General features: G+C 32.9%; 2 protein-coding genes across 6 annotated transcripts; both read right to left on the minus strand.

Annotated features, from left to right (window-relative positions):
- Window positions 1-1,525: 1,525 nt before the first annotated feature.
- LOC109803463 (glutathione gamma-glutamylcysteinyltransferase 3) lies at window positions 1,526-7,003 on the minus strand. Its single transcript, XM_020365049.3, has 8 exons — window positions 6,845-7,003; window positions 6,611-6,767; window positions 6,304-6,542; window positions 6,057-6,220; window positions 5,037-5,088; window positions 4,436-4,663; window positions 3,765-4,286; window positions 1,526-1,893 (listed from the first exon to the last, which is right to left on the minus strand). Exons 1-8 carry the CDS (start codon window positions 6,914-6,916, stop codon window positions 1,828-1,830), a joined length of 1,500 nt encoding a protein of 499 aa, XP_020220638.1. The 5' UTR covers window positions 6,917-7,003; the 3' UTR covers window positions 1,526-1,827.
- A 2,468-nt stretch (window positions 7,004-9,471) lies between these two features.
- On the minus strand, window positions 9,472-13,464 carry LOC109803358 (glutathione gamma-glutamylcysteinyltransferase 1). Of its 5 annotated transcripts, none has more exons than XM_020364895.3 (8): window positions 12,874-13,464; window positions 12,618-12,774; window positions 12,219-12,457; window positions 11,989-12,152; window positions 11,746-11,788; window positions 11,122-11,313; window positions 10,347-10,841; window positions 9,472-9,793 (listed from the first exon to the last, which is right to left on the minus strand). In XM_020364895.3, the coding sequence occupies exons 1-8, from the start codon at window positions 12,946-12,948 to the stop codon at window positions 9,707-9,709; spliced, it is 1,452 nt and encodes a 483-aa protein (XP_020220484.1). In that variant the 5' UTR covers window positions 12,949-13,464; the 3' UTR covers window positions 9,472-9,706. The 5 variants fall into 5 exon arrangements, with proteins under 5 accessions (XP_020220484.1, XP_020220483.1, XP_029128258.1 ...); XM_020364894.3 differs by having other exon boundaries at window positions 12,219-12,490; XM_029272425.2 differs by having other exon boundaries at window positions 12,219-12,490; window positions 13,236-13,463.
- Between the last annotated feature and the right edge of the window lie 326 nt (window positions 13,465-13,790).

Consider the following 13,790-nt stretch of genomic DNA (forward strand, 5'->3'; position numbering starts at 1 on the left):
ATAAAATCTGATTAAATTCCAACAGACTTTTTTACTTAATTTTTTTTTTAAATCCTATGAAATACCACTGGATTGTTCAGCACTTGGCATTTCTTGTGCAAAGTTCAACTTATTTTATAATAAAATTATTTAGCTTATTAGAAATAAAAGAGGGTATTGCTAAAGAGAACAAAATAACACTTAATTTCAGGGATTATGATATTTTATTTTCAATGTCTGTTTGGATAGACTGCTTCAGAAACACTTTTAAAAAAGAAAGATAAAAAAGAAAATCAAAATAATTTTTTCACAAGGTATAATTATTTTATGTAAGAATTAAAAATAAAATTTTGGAAAAATTAATAAAAAAATAATTTTTATAAAATAACTTATCTATAAACGTGTTTATTTTAATTTAAGAAGAAATTTATCCCCATAAGAAGAAGCAAAAATAGAGATATTGAATGTGATAAATGCGAAATAAATTCTCAACAAAAAGGTGACAACTGATGTCATTGGATTTTTATTTCAAATTGATGTGTTCCATCCTTCTCGTGAATGCAAGCACAGGCTAAAAATAAAAGTATATAGGGCCATCCCTCTGCAAAACCTGATTCCATATGACCTCTCATGCGGGCTACCGCCCTTATTTTATAGCCCACACCTCTAACCAGCTATTGGGATATTGATGAAGGATTATTGAGAGTACGACCAATTAGTACTATATTAAAAACAAAAGCAGGCACCTACTAAATAAACAAAATTGACGCTATAGAATATCGCATAAATTGTGGTTCTAGTTCATGAAAAAGGCTCGCATAAATTGTGGTTCTAGTTCATGAAAAAGGCATGGTCATAAAACCTGTCGGCATCAGTTTCGTATCAATCATCGCGTGGATCCAATTGCCAAAAGATAGCACAACTAGCATGGAACTTAAAAACTGCTAAATGGGAACTAGTTATCACGTGTCAAGAGCAACTACATTCATCTTAATTCCAACATTAAGTACAGCTTGTAACACAACAGCAGACTAAATGATCATTTGGTTTAAGAAAATGAATCACATCAACAAAATTATATAAAATCTTTTTGGATAAACTTTCTCATAAGCACTTAGAAAAATAGAAACTAATCTGTGATTGAAAAAAATAGAATAATAGGAAGAAAAAACAAAATAAACTTCATAAGCGAAAATTAACTTATGTATAAACTAGTGCCTAGAAAAAAAAAAGAAAAAAAAACTTATATATAAACTAGTTCGTAGAAATTTCCTATTAACTTATCCAAAATCTTATTTTTAATTAATATATAAACTAATTTTAATTTATAGAGAAGTTTATTTTAATTTTTCTTTCTATTTTTCTCTCCTATTTCTAAAAAAAAAAATTATTCAAACAAGTCTACATGTATGCATAAACTTATTGTCAACAGATCAATAGTATAATGAAATAAGGAAACCAAACACATAAAAATTTTTTGTTTTATCCCCTCGAAATTTATCCAAGTGAGAAACATGAGAGAATAGAATACACTCAGTATCAGATATAAGAACAAAGATCGCCAGGTCCTTCAACCCCTTTAGTACATTCCATTGATTAAGCTCATTTTCAACAACAAATAATGCAAATCCGCATGTTATTTTTTTTCCATGCTCAATTACCTTGTACAGTCCTAATTCCTTGCACAATGGTAAAACTACAGTTGGTTTTTGAAGTGTTCAATATGGCACCACAGTAATGCTTATGCTGTACTAATTGAAAGTTCAATGATATACCTGGTGCTAAAACATTGTATAATGTCATCGTATTACAGGAACCCGTTACATTAGTCAAAACCAATAAATAGTATCATGAATGAGAAGGAGCTCTAATATCTGCCATGAGAAAATGGAGTTGATCTCGCAGGAACAAAACCTGTTTCACGAATGACTTGTAAGTATCAACAGCTTATCAGCCTAGTCATTACATTGGAATGTTATAATAATAATTTCCTCTAATCCACTAAGTTCTCTTCATTTGTTCGTTATGAATTCACTGTGACAGTATTGAACCCATGGTATCAACTCCATGCATGAGATTTCTATGGCTAATGGCTATAACCACATTTGAAGGGACACGAACAAGAGTTACTTGGTTTCATATAAAGTGCTTTATCCATGTAGTTAGAAAATCAATTCTCACACTTTTTAATAAAAATATATATTCCAATGCAAATATGTGATTCAAATTAATTTACCCACACATCTCAATCACATTAAATGATTCAAAAACAACTTTACAAATCTAAAACCAAACGAGTGCCTAATTGATAGTAAACTATTTGAATTTTGTTCCCAAAAAGCTATAGCACATGTTAACAAGCATTAGCAACAATAAATCACCACAAATCCTTATCTCAATTGGAGGATTGGACATGGATTATTAGCTCTTGCTTAGAAGCAGTTTTAGCATATAAATATGGGATTAGCTAACACGAGTCAACCTAAATTTTAGTTTACTTATTTTAGCAACATATACCAAAACATTTGGATTAAAAAACTGTATTTCACTTGAGTAGTTAGGTAATAAGGTTAATTTAGTAAATTAAATTTATTTTAAAAATTAAAAAAAGCAAAACTTCTCTCTTTTCTTTTACGTCACCCAAGTTTCTCTCACCCCATTCCCAAATTTTTTCTGTTTCTTGTACTAGTGATGTTCACGAATTTGGATAACTCATGACCCCCAACTGACTCAAACACCTTGATATTAAATTTTTTGTTGTTTAGGTGGAATCTGACTCAACTCATTCAAACCTAATGAACCTTGGTTCAGGTTTGGGATTTTATTTTTAAACTACTTGATAATCCAACACCAACTCGTTGATGTATTTTTTTTATTTGTAATTTTTTGTGTTTATTTATTTTTAATTATTATTTTCAATTTTAAAAAGATTAATACATAATTTAACCTTTTGGCCTGATAGACCTGCCCAAATCAACCCATTATTAACTGGGTTGGTTAGGTAAAGTTTTTCCATGAAAATGCTTGAATATGACCCAAACCAACCTAAGTATTTTAGGGCGTGTTTGGGTAACATTAGGTTGAATGTAATCCACATTTTTTTTCAATCCATCAATATTACATTGTTACTTCTTTGTTTTCAGCTTTGGGATATGTGAGCAAACGTCTAGTGCCTTGCAAACAATAATCCAAACACATGCATTATTATATTATTAAAATAGCTAAGATGAGAAGTTGAGAACATTTTTGACCTTTCATAGACCAAGACTAACTTCTATCACCTCTCATGCTGTTACATGTCACCTTATGTTTATATCATTGAAATAGTAAATGATGATGACCAAGTCTATTATCAATTTAAACTAAATTATGAACAACTCCAGCATTTCTGAATCTTCAAAGTGTTCAAGTGAAGGTCAAGTTTCTGTTTTTGAAGCATGGTGAATTAAAAGGTGTTTTTAAATTTGGATGAAATTTTTCAAATGAGGAAAAGTGTAATTCACCCTTTAATTTAAGACGAGAACATATAGGGAAAATTACTAAAAAAATAAATACTTAAAATATTTAACATGAAATTAAAATAGGCACATTTTGGCATAAAAGCATCATATAGCCATATAGACAAGTGCTACCAACAAACACCTCTTATAAAGTAGGCATATAGAAGGTTATATTGTTTCTTTGTTGTCCATAGTTTTATCATGTCAATAATTTCTTTTAGTAGTTCTTCATATATTTTATTAAAGGAAAGATTCGATAATTGAGTCTAAAGACATGGACATTACCTCTTCCTGAAGTAGGGGAGGGAGATCTTCAGTTGTTAAAAGGCTCAAAACTTCCACACGCAGTTTTTCTTCTTTAATGCCCGACCACGTATGCAAGGGCAAGGCCAATAAAAGCACCGTTAAGACATCTGCAGTGGACGGGTGCATTCCAATGCAGTGACCTCCCTTAGAAAGACATAGCCTACTAGGCTCCCTATGACACAAAGGGACCAACACATCAACTCCTTGTTCACTACTGCCACCAGTTGTAACAGTTCCTGAAACTAATGTTACTGGATTTTGACCACCAACATTCAGATGTTTTACATCTATTTGACTAAAGCATTTTCCACCTGACAAGCCTAGCCTACCACAACCAGTCAAAAGATCTGCCCCTTCACAACAAACACTGGCGGCAAGTGCTGGTAACATATCTTTGTCACCAAGTCTTGCAATAGTATTACAACATGAACTTCCAGAATCCAACCACCTGGTCACATGTTTGAAGAGTGCAGTTGTCCGAATTTGTTCCAGTATGTCAGCCTGAAATTTCAAAGTTCTCAAACATCATGATTATTCATTTATTGGTTTTTCTTCAATGAGATGAAGTTCCTAATTATGCATATGATACATTTGACATGTTCAAGAGTGAATTTTTTTCCCACAAAACAAAAAGGAAGTAATGTCAAAACCTTGATAGCAAGCCTTCCTTTCTCCTCCTCACTCAATGTAAGATTCCCGTCTTCTTGTCTGCGAACTTCAGCAATCCATGTGATTAACCCTCTCAATTCACTAGGAGGAGATTTAAAAACAACAGAGAGTACTTCCTGAATGTCTTTTAGATCCTCTGACTTTAGAAGTTGAGGGACATCTTCAGTTAGAAATTTGGCAACACTGCTCCAACCTTCATGTCTACAACTCTGCAGATAGCCAAAATATTTACTGTAATAGTGTAATCTACAAGGAGAAATTGATTACACAGCATAAGAAATAAAATACAATCAAAATATAGAGTTTTTGTTAACTTAGAATAATACATATGTTCAACCATTGCAGTTCCAACATGGGAAAAAGGATCCAGACCACCCAATGACACTCCATATTTTAAACATGATCTATGTATGGCTAAGACTTTCTGTTGTTCAATATGATTTCAGGACAAGAAACTATTTTCTAGCTGACCTTACCATTATTATTTTACAGTGAGTCAGACTCTATTTAAAACTCGTGATTTTATAAATTTTATATATGTTCTCCAATGGTTCAATAAAGAATCAACCAGTAGCATAATACCACAGTATAAAGTACAGACGGTGCTCTGTTAAGCCTTGAAATAACCATGTACCTGTAATACAAATTTCCAAATATAAATGGAGGGCAACGAGACTAGTTGAACAGGCTTATCAAAATAAACGAGTTCATGAAATCATAATTCATAGCAATTAGAAAGATTTGATGACACGTGCATTCAAATAATACAATTTTTAAAATTACATCAGGAGATAACTACAAATTGAATAAATGTGGATAGAATATATAGATAAACAAAAGCTTAGTGCATATAATCAAATCATTATTATGCCTATGATAGTATGATATGAGGTAAAGATATTTTTTACTTCCACCCATTTCCCTCACAAGTTCTACGACATGATTCCAATGAAACCTATCACCCTAAAAAGTCCAAAAAAAGAAAAGGACTCAGAAGATACACAATAGTAGATGAATCAAAGTCATTTACCAAAACTTGAAAATCACCAAATATTATGTTCAACAATTTTTAACAATTATTCTCTGGACTTCTACTAATCTGATTTCTTTTTTAATTGTGAATACAATGTTACACTAGGGCATAAATAATAATTTAGCTCTTTGAAGCATAACATACATGGAAAGAGACACCACCATTTTTAAAAGGTTTATAAGCTTAAATCAAAAGAAATAACATCACAGTATATGAAAATCTTATGACTAGTAAAATATCGCAATTTTGCAATAATCAATCCTCGCACGAGATACAACAAAGATCAGTTTGGCAAAAGGAAAAGTGAAACATATTTGAAGGAAATAATAGTAAAGGGCTTTTTAATTTTCATAGAATTTCACAAAAGACATAATTCTAGCAACACAGTCTATGGTACATTCTTTTCAACCAATCCTTTATTATTGGATTAACTTCATGCAAATCATATTAAGGATGAACTATGAAGTGTGTACCACATGAGTTGCTTACATCCCTTAACAGTAACACACTATTAGCTATTAATACTATGCTTTAATTAGCAGTGCAAGAGATGTTAATGTTAGTGTTACCCCCTACGAAGTCCGGTTGCTTGATCAATGGTGCACATGGCTTCCCAGAGAAGGGTAAGGGGAACCCAATGTGGAGGATACTTGAAACGAGCGACATCCAATACAAGGACCATATCCCTCTCAGCATGATATCCTCCAACCGGCGAAAAATGGCCAATTCCAGTCTGTTACCCAACAATATGGCAAATAAATAGGATGCTATGGTAGTACGAGTTTAATGGCCATGAATGAATGAAGTTTACAACACCTGATTGAGGGGTGTCCTGTGGTAAGACACAATGGTGTGAGAATCCTGAGAAGAAGAGCACGAAACGACACGGCGGCGAAAATCATCAACGGTGCTCTGATCAGATCGAAAGGCCTCCACCTTAGCTCCATTGCATCGAGCCAAACACGCAACTTTTCCAAAGGTGATGCCTTGGGATTGAATCTTGGTCAGAGGCTCGCAGCAATCCAACATGGACTCATCAAACCATCTCCAAGGACCTGTGAAGTGAGTGAGTGAGTGAGTGAGTGAAAAGAAAGAAGATGTAAGATAGCATTGACAGTTTGACCTTTCCATTTGCGTCCAGGGTCGATGGCGAGGGCATTGAGGACGACGGAGAGAGTGGCGAGGCCGCAGTAGGCAGGCTCTGATTGCGTCTGGTAGTAGGATACCAACTTGAAGAAGCCTTCGAGGGTTCCTCGCGCAAGGGCTTCGGCGAAGAGGTTCTGCAGAGAGAAAGAGAAAGGAATTGAATAAATGGAATGAGGAATTGGAACGATGAAGAGGAGCGCTGAGTCTTGACCTTCCCCTCCTTGGAAGCAAAGTCGACTGCAGGAGAAGGGAGTGCTCTGCGGTATAAACCTGCGCTTGCCATCAAAACCAAACCTTCACTTCTGCTACCGTACTTCTTCTCCTTCACCTCAGCAGAAGAATTATTTTTACAAATAAATTATATATTTTTTTTTTTCGCGAAGGAGCCAAAATACTAGTCAACTTTACAAAAATAATTATTTTATCAACTTTTTAAATTAAATATCGTGAAGATCAATGTCAAGGCTGATATCTTCTAATTTTTTTTTATGCGATGTGATCAAGAATGATGTTGATGTTTTTTTTTTTTTTTTTTTTACGATCGTTGATGGAAGGTTTTAAAAGATTAAAATATTCTTTAGTCTTATAATTTTATTTATCTTATTTTTAATTTTTATAATTTAAAATAAACACAAAAGAGAACATTTTTTTTTCGACATAGAACATGGCATTTAATGTTTTTCTTCCATTCATTTCATTATTTGCATATGTTCTATCCCTTCATTTATTTTAGGTTAAAAGTTTAATTTAGTCTTTTACAATATTTTTTTTCTTCAATTTAGTCCCACTTTAATTTTTTGTTTCAATTTAGTCCCTAATAATTTAAATTAGTGCAATGTCGAACTTCCATCCAAATTATTTAAACGGAGTTAACTGTTAGTCACATGGATGCCACGTAGATGCATAGGTAGATGTCAAATTTCTTTAATGCATCTAGAACTAGAACGGCCCGTTTTGAAAACAGAACAGGTCGTTCTGGTTCCAAAATGTCAAACACAAACGGTCGATGATTATAGTTCACGCCCGTGATACTAAATCACGGTTGTGAAACGTGCAAGGAAAAAGACCCAAGGTACAAAACATTTCAAACACTGGATTTGGATATATTGTCAATAGGGATTGATAACTTCAATTACTAAACATTTGGGCTATACAGTGTATCATTAAGGACAATACAGTGTATCACTAAAGACAATGGTGGCAGATTTTATTTCATTGTTAGTCAAACTAGAGTGAACCACTTACTACCAAATCGACATTATACAGTCAAGGATGAAACAACATGGTATTTTCCCTTGAAGTCATTAACCGATGTATCCCAACAACAACAACCTGTTCTTGAGGAGGTACAACTTGAAATAGAGGAAGAGGACACATAGGACCAACATTTCACCACACAACCACATGTACAGGTAGATAATGTTGATATCCTGTCAGCCATTCAGTGCTATATGGTGGATAAGATGTATTATTGGCACTTTCAGCGTTATCCAGATGATTTCCCTTCTCAGTAATTTATTTGATCTTTCTTAGTATATGTTATGTTATGAATTTTTGTTTTCAGTCTCTGAACCATATTTTTGTCTTTGAATTTATGTTATGTTATGAATTTTTATTTTCAGTTTTTGAACCACATTATGTCATTTTGTTGAATGGACGTATGTGGTTGGCGTTCTGGAACGGCCCGTTCTGAATCCTGAACGGCCCGTTTTAAAACCAGAACGACCCGTTCTTGTTTCAGAACGACTCATTCTGCTGCACTCGTGGTGTGTTAATTTTGCATCTGAAACGACCTGTTCCATATGCAAAATTAACACAACATGTGCAACCAGAACAGGCCGTTCTGGTTCCAGGTGCATAAAAGAAATTTGGCATCTACCTATGCATCTATGTGGCATCCACGTGACCAATAGTTAACTCCGTTTAAATAATTTGGACAGAAATCTGACATTGCACTAATTTAAATTATTAGGGACCAAATTGAAACAAAAAATTAAAGTGGGCTAAATTGAAACAAAAAATATTATAAGGGACTAAATTAAGTTTTTAACCTTTATTTTATCTCTTGCACTTCTTTTGCCTCCTTCTCTATGTTCTTCTTTGTTGCCCACCATTCACCTTTCATTTCACCATTTGATTTATCCTTTTAGAATTTACATTTTGAGTGGTTAAAAATAAAAGTAATAATTCAAAATTTATATACATAAATGATAATATAGAACATTAATTAGCTGTACTTGTTTATGTATGAAAATATAAATAAATAAAAAATTCTTATTAAATTTTGTAAATTATATATATATATATATATATATATATATATAGTGTGTATAAAAGTTAAATTAAAACTTTTTTTAGTTTAAAAACCTGATTAATTTTTTTAATAAATTCAAAAAAATATTTGACGTATTAAACCATGAATTTATTTTAGATTTGTCCTTAATTTCTCTTGTATGTTTCTAAAATATGAAGTTTATGTGTAATTTTTTGCATACCTTTTAGAAAGGCATTAAATTATTAGCCATGCCGGTCTAAAGAATGAAAATAGAAATATATACTCCCATCGATAAAATAGGTTTTTAAAATATGAAGTTTATGTTTAACCTTTTTTTAAGTCTAAAGTAGGTTTTGTCCCATGATAATTTAATGATAAACATCATAACTTTTTTAGAATATCAATAAAATGAAATAATTACTTATATTTGTATATATGATTATATCATAATTGTCTTGTATTAAAGAAATAAAGGAGAAAGTATATTTTTTTAATTTGTTATAATTTGTTTAATAAATGTCATAATCATATAAGAACTAAATAATATTTAAAAAGTACAAGAATTTAATCGAAAACTTCATACCATCACCAAAAGTGGATCAAGTATAAACTAGAAAAAAATAATGTAATTAGCAGAGGAGGCACTGAATTAAAGGTAGAAAAGAAGAAGAAAAAACTTCGGTTGTCAAGACACAAGGTCAATGGACGTATTCCAGGCTCTATAATATGTTTCCGTTGTCAAAAGACCCTGGCTCAATGGCTTAGCCTTGAGAATGAACGATAAAAAATGAGGGGATGCTAAGAGAAACGCGCACCAAGATCCTTATCCACTTTACCTTCTTGGCATCTCTTGAGAAGGTGTAACTGTCGTCTCAAGTGCAAAACCTGAAATCAAAGTTGATTATCATAAGTCGAAGTTCAAGAATGAAGATGGAGTAGAATAGCATAATTAAGTGCTGCTATTCAATTCATTTTTGGAAAATAAGCATAATTGCACTTCTTCCCACCATGTTACATGGTTCACAATTTTACAAATTTTGTAATTCAACTTTTTGAATTACACATTTTGTTATTTCATTAGTTAATCATCTATCGTCGTTGACGTAACATATTAACAGTTAACATAACATATTAACTATTAATATAACATAATAATTATATTAATTATTGATATGACACAAATGTTATACCATCATTTGTATGTTACATCAATATGATATGTCAACAATCAAAATAACGTGTCAACGATATCATGTAACAATTAACTAATAATGTCAAGCAGTTGATTACGAGATTGTTAATATGGGCAAATTTTCAAAAAGTTGGTGACAAATATGTAATTTCAAATATTAGGTGACAAAATTTGTAAACTCAAAACATGGATGGCAAAAAATACAATTAAGCAAAAAAATAAATAAATAACAAATGAGATAACTACCTCTTCCTGAAGCAAAGTAGGAAGATTATCAATTGGAACCAGATCACGTATTTTGGCCAAAAGTTGCTCATCTATGATGCCGTCCCATGTTGTAGATGGTAAGGACAGTAGAAGCACGGTTAGAACATCAGTGCCGGCAGGGTGCATGCTAATGTTCTTATTTGGATTAGAGCAACTGTAGCGTAATTTCCCAGATGATGAAGAAATCAACACATCAACCCCATGCTCGGAGTTACCATCTACTACAGTCCCAGAAACCGTTGTTATTGGCTTGTCATCTTCAGCTTTTAAGCTTCTCATATGTGTTTCTCGGCAGCAATAACCTACTGACGAGTCTGGTTTCCCACCTAAAATTTTTGGTCCTTGACAACAAACACTTGCAGGTAACGTGTTTCCATTAACTGAAGCTGTTGTTTGTCTGTTGTAAGAATTTGACAAATACGAATTTACATATTTGAAAAGCTCAGTCCCCTGTAACTGTTTCAATACCTCTTCCTACACAACAAAAAGTTACCACATGAGACTACAAAGTAAAATGAATACAGAAAAAGTCGATGCCCCAATGATATATAACACCAATGTATGATAACCTTATTAACTTATCACAATGTATGATAACCTTATTAACTTTTACAATAATGATCTTAAAAATCATACCAATGTAACATGCTATTAGTTGACAATGTAAAAGATTTTATACAATCTAAATGAATAAGTCACAATAGAGTATACAATTCAAGAGAGAAGTATGACATAGTGAAATTAAACATATTACACTTGGACCACCATCCTCTTGTCTCCTGATCTCTACGACCCATTTGATGAATTCTTCAAAATTAGATGGAAGTGATGTGACTATTATTGAAAGAATCTGATGAATGTCTTTCATATCCTCTGATTTTAATAGAATTGGAATATCGTCTAGCAGAAACTTTACAATTTTAAACCAATTTCTGTGTTTGCAGCTCTGCAAGATACATCCAACACACCAATATAAAATACAAATGACACACAATGCACATACAAAGACATCTTATATTTACATAATTTCAGAGTAAAAAAGATACAAGTTACAAATATACGTACAAATGACACAATGCACATACAAAGACATCTTATATTTACATAATTTCAGAGTAAAAAAAATACAAGTTACAAACATACATACAGCATAGAGCAAATTGACTTTCCAACCTTCTGTAAGAAGGTTTATCACGTAAAGCATATCGAATTAAAGTATTAAACCTTAATCAACTATTGTTTAATCCTTATTAGCATAAGAATTCAATTGACACTAAAACAATTTCACAACATAAAAGTATCTAAAACAAATATAGAAATAAAGAAATCACGTGACAATACATAACAACATTTCATTATTTAATAGAAAGAAAAATACCAGAGTATAAAGTTCCCTATGAGGCCTTGATATAAGCATGAACCTGAAGAGGATAAAAAATTGAGTAAAGCAAATATCATTTAAACCATGTAAGAAAAAGTGCTACTGTTAAGTTTTTTTATAGTTTCACTTGAGCAAATTTGTAGTTGTTGATCTAAATCTCTCATTCTAAAGACTAGAACCAAAATTAATAGATATCATAATCATTAAAAAATAGTATAAAATATAAACAAGAAAGTTTACCCCCTAGTTAGTCTAGTAGTGTCAACAACATAATTCATGCCCTCCCAGAGAACTTCAAGTGGGACCCAATGGGGAGGATACTTAAAACGTGCAACATCCAAAATAAGTACCATATCCTTTTCAGGGTGATATCCTCCAATAGGAGAAAAGTGACCACCTCCGGTCTGTCAAGAAAATAAGAAATCATAATTTCCTATTATGTCAAAAGTTCTACAAACCCTAATACATACTTGTTTGATAGCGGCTCTGTGGTATGATGCGATGACATGACAATCCTCAGAACGTGAACACTCAATGACATACTTACGAAATTCTTCAATAGTGCTACTACTTGCACGAAAGGCTTCAACTTTTGCCCCAGCACAATGAGCCAAACACACAAGTTTTCTAAAACTGATGCCTTTAACTTTGGCCGTCTCTAAAGGTTCCCAACAACCCAACATTGATTCATCAAACCATCTCCAAGGCCCTACATATTGGAGAATAAAAATAGACAGCAGCCCTGTAGGTTATTTTCTGCTTTCTATTAGTTAGTTCTGTTAGTTTCCTTCATTGCATATATATATAGGAGGGTAGAGACTTGTATTAAGTATAACATGTGAATGATGTATAATGAGTGTAAATTGTACCTTTCCATTTCCTACCAGGATCAATGGCAAGGGCATTGAGAACCATGGACAAGGTAGTGAGGCCGCAGAAGGCGAGTTCAGACTGTGTTTGGTAATAGGAAATCAACTTGAAGAAGCCTTGCATGGTTCCATTCTGAATGGCTTCCAAGAAAAGTTGCTGAAATCAAAAATTGGGTAAATATAAAATCACATAATTGCAGACTCTATCTAATTTATTATCATGATTTATGTCATTGTTATCTATTTCCATTGACACCTTTCCTTTTGAGGATGCGAATTCTACTGCGGGGGGAGAAGGGAGAAGGCGTCGATAGAACCCCGCTTTCGCCATTCACTCAAAACAAAACCCTTTCCAAAACCTAACTCAAGGCTTTCTACGTCCACCAGGTCAAAATTTCCCAGCTTTATCGAAGGATCCACTCAAATCCAGCGAGATTTTCCAATCTACTCGTCCTATTAGCCGTGAGAGGGGAATATGGAACAAATCCAGAATAAGGGGCAAATAAAAAAGGTACAAAATTTACAAAATTTCTAACACCCTCCACAATGAAGCTGAAACCTTTTTCTTATTCAGAACAAACATAACCCTCTCCAGCTACATTACTTTCCAACAAATACCTAAAATCGATCACTCCAGAGCACGGATTGAAACCCTAATTTGCAGAGAAGATGAGCGCATTGACCCAGAACAGAAAATGCTAATGGGTACCAGCAACAACACACAAAACTGAATCTTTTTATTATAATTAAAAAACTAAAAGAGAAAGAACAAGAGGAGGAGATTGAGGAGGGTGTGCTGAACCAGGAAAACTGAATCTTTTTTATTATAATTATAAAAACAATAAGAGAAAGAACAAAAAAGTATGGACTTTGGAGAAAAAGGAAAAGCTGGCAGAAGGGGTGAGCATTAAACCGACACTCGAACCGAACCCGAAAAATCCGATAAAAAATATTGTTTTTGGGTGGGTTCGGGTGGGTCTTATGGGTAAATCGGGTTAAAATTTTGATTTTATACGAGTTATATTGGGCGGGTTCGGTTTTGAATTTTTAAACCCGCCAAAAACCGAATCCAACCGAAAATGAGATAAGTTTAAATTTTTATTACTTTTGTATAACTAAACAACAATGGTCCAAACTTAAAAGTCTTTATTTCAAGTATAATATAGCCATCAA

The sequence above is a fragment of the Cajanus cajan genome, chromosome 6 (assembly GCF_000230855.2).
Source record: "Cajanus cajan strain Asha chromosome 6, NIPB_CcT2T_4, whole genome shotgun sequence".
In the NCBI taxonomy this organism is placed as follows: Eukaryota; Viridiplantae; Streptophyta; class Magnoliopsida; order Fabales; family Fabaceae; genus Cajanus; species Cajanus cajan.